General features: G+C 47.8%; 1 protein-coding gene across 2 annotated transcripts in view; it reads right to left on the reverse strand.

Annotated features, from left to right (window-relative positions):
• Window positions 1-4,068, reverse strand: part of nkain2 (sodium/potassium transporting ATPase interacting 2) — a gene marked incomplete at its 3' end in the record, with an annotated part of 138,245 nt that extends 134,177 nt beyond the window's left edge. For both annotated transcript variants that reach the window (XM_080790408.1, XM_080790409.1), the window contains exon 1: window positions 3,851-4,068. In XM_080790408.1, the coding sequence (XP_080646534.1) occupies window positions 3,851-3,904 (54 nt within the window). In that variant the 5' untranslated portion in view covers window positions 3,905-4,068. The remainder of the gene's footprint in view (window positions 1-3,850) is intronic.
• Between the last annotated feature and the right edge of the window lie 2,089 nt (window positions 4,069-6,157).

Raw genomic sequence — 6,157 nt, forward strand, 5'->3', positions numbered from 1 at the left:
AGTTCCAACACATTACACAATGACCGCCACTGTGATTGTGACAGTATGTCAATTCACAAGCACATACAGTACACACACACACACACACACACAAAACCTCATGGGAAATAACACACACACACAGCCACGCATTCAAGCACATACACAATTACATACACACACACACACACACACACATACGCGCAGATAATTGGGCACACACAAGCACATACTATACACAAGCGACCGCACGGATAATAGCACTCACAGACACGAAGCAATATAGACAATATACATAATTGTGCGCCCACTCGGCTCTGCTCATTACTCTCTCTCTCTCTCTCTCTCTCTCACACACACCCGCATGCACACACACACACACACAGTGCCATCCCCTGTTACCCACAAAGCGCCGTTTCATACATACATACATGCTTACATACAACACAACAAGTGTCACGCTCATTAGCATTCTATTGTTGACTTGTATAGATTACTATCATTATCCTTTTGAGTGAACACACACACACACACACACACACACACACACACACACACACACACACAGTTAGTCGTCCATTTTAAAGCACAGTGGGCTTCTATACACGTCAGTCGCACACTCACATGCACACGCACACACAGGCACAGAACATTTGCATTTCTTGTTTTCTTGTGCACAACATGTCGTGTCGGTGGGGCGAACCGTTCTCGAGTTACGCGGATCACAGGCGTACAGACGTACGTACTACGTACACACACACATACAGAGACTTGGTGCATGTATAGTTAAGATAGACTAGACCGGTACCCGGCTGTATAGAGCACAGAGTCAGTATCTGTGTCCCTTTTATGCCCATATATGGAGCTCTGTATCAGGCATGCCCAAATAAGAAGTTTGTCTACAGGTGAGGTCCACTGGCAGAGCCTGACCGGAGCCTTTTGTGGTGGTTCTGGACAACCGTGTATCTGACCGACACGACACAGGGCACTGCGCGCCCTGCGATGTTGTGGAATGCCTGTGCCAAATGTGAAGTCGGCGCGGCGAACGGTTCTCGAGTTACGTGGATTACGCAGACGTACAGAGACTTGGTGCATTTACAGAACATAAGATGTCTTGATGATGAATTGAATACATACTGTAGGACCAGAATGGAAACAAGCCCTCGGGGGACTTTTGTGTTACTCTTTTAGCATTGTTGTATAAGTGTACCCGTGTACTTTTTTAGCAAACTGTTAATAAAGTACACAATTATTAAATCCATGGCCTATCTAAAAGAAAATTATGTTATGTTATGTTTTAACGATGAAAACAACCATTTCTCTTGTGATGAAAACTGTCCTTACGTCAATTGGCCCAAAGTGCAGTCACGCACGCACGCACACGCACACACACACACACACACACACACACACACACACCTACACCTCTCAGTGAGGGGGGTCAAACTCATTAGCGTCCCGTGGACGCTGTGATGATTTTTATATATCCTTCTCCTTCGGGGAAGCACTGTGCGTGATGACTGCTGATACAAGCCCACAGACCCGGAAACCAACCTAGAAGCAGCAGTCCTGTTTATGCACAAACACGTGCACCCAAGCGCGCACACACACACACACACACATACATGCACACACATACACTATACATTTGACGGGACACGGATGTTTGAAAAGGAGTAATTTATGTGTTTCAAACAGTGATCTTCAGTTTCCCCACACGGTATACGCACTCAATGTAAATGACTGAAATACATTCTAGGCTGAGTCATTCTGAAGCATTGCACATACAGACAGTATACTGTATGCACCGTGCACGCACACGCGCACGCGCACACACACACACACACACACAGAGGGGACACAGTACCGTTTTTCAGCATAATAGGTCTTCAGTTGAAAAACACACACTTCATGTAAATGACTCAATAGAGGCTGACACTGGCTGAAACATTATGTGCCGCGCACACGCATTCATGCATGCATGCACACACACACACACACACACACAAACACACACACACCCTCTGCTGTCCTTCCAAGCAACACCAGTTTCCATTGCCGCAGCTGTTGACAGGCAAACAGGGATCCAGTATACACTGTCTGTCTGTCTGTCTGTCTGTCTGTCTGTCTGTCTGTCTGTCAGTCATTCATTCCGAGGGAGGGCTGTGTCGTTCCTCCATCAAAGATAACCTGTCCGTTTTACTCACTGTACATTAACGTTAGTCATCCATCCATAGCTCTGCTCTCCTCCTGTCCTCTCTGCCTTTCATCCCTCCATCCGTTCACCCCCAATTCAGACTGACTTATCGCACACACCATCCATCCATCCATCTATATCCATCCATCCGCCTGTCTGTCTGTGTGTCCACCCCATCCCCTCCTCTGTCGTGAACTCATTCATCCATCCGTCTATATCCATCCAGGGGTCATCAAGATATGGCCGTTGTCCGGGGCAACTTTTACATGTTCTTAAAGTCATTATAATGTTCTTATTTTGACCATAACGCCCAATTGCTGAACGTCGAGTCTCCAGGTTTTCTTCAGAATATGTATTATGACACTTTGGGCTGTATTTTGCGTGTCTTAAGTACCAGGTCTTATTACCTAACTTGAGTAAACTAAAGACCTGGAGGCGTGATCAATGCCATTTGGCTATTCTGAGTGTCCAAAGAGCAGTGATCACGCCTCCAGGTCTTTAGTTTACTCAAGTTAGGTAATAAGACCTGGTACTTAAGACATGCAAGATACAGCCCTTTATTTACTGCGACAATGGAACATTGGGAGTCCAACTAGTACTAGTACTAGTTCTCAAGTGTCTTATTTGCAAGGACCCCCTCAACTCCAGGACGACTGGAACCAAATGGACCTGTACGGGTCAAAAACATTGAGACAGACCTGCTATGGTCATTCAGGGATAGCTCTTTTTGTGTTTCCACCTGCTACTGTCCACTAATTGTTCATGTCCGTGGCGAAAATGGAATTTGGACAAAGTAATTCCACCACAAGTCAGCAGGGGAGAGATGACCCCTGTTTGTGACTGCTGCTGCTACAGTATACTGTTGGTCTTAATAAAAGTAGATTTTGCTCAATCTGGAGGCCATCCATTACATACGCAAACTAGACAAATATTCTACTGCTCATTACTGTGCACAAATGCACTATACATTGTCATTAATCAAAAAAAGGAACTTTGAGAGACCCATTTTGCACGCCAATTTTACGCTGAGAGTCGTAAAACACACACACACACACACACACACCTCCCTGTTCAAACAGACACAACTCAATCAGGACATCATCAGAGACAGACGTCAATGCATTTTGGTCCAACCGTACATGTGTAGACACGTACATGTGTGTGTACACACGTACCTACGTACAGTAACTGCCAAGTCATAATCACCACCACCACCATCCAGTCTATACCCAGCCCATGGATAAGTGGGTGGAAACCTGCACCTATAAGTATCCATGGCTATACACTTGGTCGCAGGACAAAGTATTTAGGGATCCTAAAGCCTGATCTACATGAAGGCTCAGCGCTTTGCCAAGAGTTGAGCTTGTGTAGAGCATATCTGCTGTTTTATAACATTTCCTGCAGAACATGTTTTTGACTATGATGAATATGCCCAAAGTATAGGGAAGCCATGATGTTGACAGTGAGTAACAGTAAATCTGCCAATCAACACACACATGCACGCAGCCACACACTCACGCACACGCACATGCACGCAGCCACACATGCACACAGCCACACACACACACACACACACACACACACACACACACACACAGACTCTCTCTCTCTCTCTCTCACACACAGAGCACACTACAGTATGAAGGAAGGGCACAGTAAATTCGTGATTCTTACCAGCTGCATTCCGCAGATGAAGGCGAGGGTACACCTGCCACTACAGCACCCCATGACGCTGCTACTGCTGCTGCTGCCCTCTGCCCCGGACAGTCCCAGTCTGGACAGTATATAACTCCAAACACAACCGCGATCCACCCAACGGGATCTCCTCCTCCTCCTCCCAAAAAGAGTCCTCTGTCCACTCCTCACTCACACACACACACCGCCGTGTGTGTGCAGAGGCTGACCAGAGCCCCCCCTCCTCCTCCTCCTCCTCCTCTATCTATACCGGCCGTCTGGTGGTCTCGCTGAGGAAGGTTCAGATCAATGTCTGGTGACAAACACCTTGGGTATCCTCCAGAGAACAGTGGGTGGTGGTGTCCAAGCTGTCTCTCTCTCTGTCTCTCTCCCAGAAGAATACTCGTAGCCTAGTAATGAGTTAGACTACAGGACATGGGAGGGGAGGGGGGGGGGGTAGAAGAAACCTTATGCCAATGGAGGAGTTTACAACTTTACATGTTTGCTTGATTCAGTCTGACATGGAAACTCCTACTCCTACTACTATACAGCCTTCCTATACAAATCTGATGTTGTGGTTGATGATGGAGGGTGGTTGGGTTCGAGGTCAGGTCACAGCAGCTGTTTTTAAAAATCCACTTGACAACCAGCTCGACGGATCCTCAAAATATGCCCGAAAAAGAAAAGTTTGTGGTCGACATTAAAAGGAGATTATAATCCCAGATTTAGAAGTGTGCGTCCTCCTCCTCCTCCGATCCGCGTGGAAAAACCAACCGCCGTCTCCTCTCCTCTCCTCCCGTTCCGCCCCAGAGGATGTGTGTGTACCGTGTGCGTGAGTGCGTGCGTGCGTGGCGTGGGGGGGGCACACGCATCAGGGCGAGCAGCTGGCACGCATCAACACCATAGAGTCCTGGTGTTGACAATCACGTTAATTAGCGACATTATCACAGCAAAATATGATAATGAGGGGGACTCTCTCTCTCTGAGATTATAAACCCGGATTAAGACCCGATTTGAAGATAATTTAAAAAATACATAAGGGTGAGCTATAAATACTAAACGTTGCCGTTTATTTTAATGGAAGAGGCGAAGTGACGGTATCGGCTACTCCAAAGCGAACCAAAAACATGCCCCAAAAAATACGTCCGTTTATATATCCTCCCCTATAACAATAATACCACGGCACGTGCTATAGCGGCTAATAATAACATGAATCCACAACGATAATGGAATGATAATAATAATAATGTCGTCGTTCTGTCCTCCTCAGATAAATAAACGCCAGTTATAGTGACTGTGTGTCAACAACATCACCAGCTACAGTGGAGAAGGACGCTGCCAGCCAGCCTGCGTGTCTTCTCTTGTTGTGTACGTTGTTCGTTCGGTAGGAACGTCTTGATCTCCGATCTTTCCACACCGTACCGACCGACCGCCGGGTCCTTTTAACGGTGCTGTGCAGGCTGCCAGCCCCGCGATCAGAGCACTCGCCGACCGCCTTTTGTCCGCCCGCTGCCCGCTGTATGACTGACTGTGACTGCTGCTCCGGTGCTGCTCGCTTCGGGATGAGAGACTATAGAGAGACACCGTTTCTTTCGACCGATACAAAACAAAAAACACTCAACGTAAAGAAAGGAAGGAAGGTCGTTTGAAAATTACGTTAATAAAGCTTAGAAATGAGCTTATATAACGTCGTGTCAGTTTGTTTAGGTACTGGGTTTTGTGACGGAGGAGTGGAAGGCTGTTGTTAAAAAAAAGCGGGACAACAATAGAATGGACCTATATCTGTCTATCGGACCGAGTGACAACCAAACGAAACGGCAACAACCTCACGAGCAGAGCTCTCCTCAGTCCTCTCCTCTCCTCTCTCTGCGCGCTGCCATCTGACGCGCCAGATTGAACCGTGGGGGGGCGCGCGCACTGTTCCGCTCCGCGGGGGGTGATCGAGAGACAGAGAAAGAAGGGGAGGGCATAAGTGAGAGAGAGAGAGAGAGGGGGGGGGGAGGAAGAGAGACAGATAAAGAGGAGAGAGGGAGAGAGAGGAGGGAGGGAGGGAGGGAGGGAGGGAGGGAGAGAGACAGAGAAAGAGGAGAGAGAGGAGGGAGAGAGAGAGAGAGAGAGAGAGAGAGAGAGAGAGAGAGAGAGAGAGAGAGATAAAGGAGGGAGGGAGGAAGAGACCGAGAGAGAGGAGGGAGGGAGACAGAGAGACAGAGAAAGAGGAGAGAGGATGGAGGGAGGGGGGGAGAGAGAGAGAGAGAGAGAGAGAGAGAGAGAGAGAGAGAGAGAGAGAGAGAGAGAAAGAGACAGAGC

This window comes from Protomyctophum bolini, assembly GCF_963924005.1.
Source record: "Protomyctophum bolini genome assembly, chromosome: 19".
Lineage (NCBI taxonomy): Eukaryota > Metazoa > Chordata > Actinopteri > Myctophiformes > Myctophidae > Protomyctophum > Protomyctophum bolini.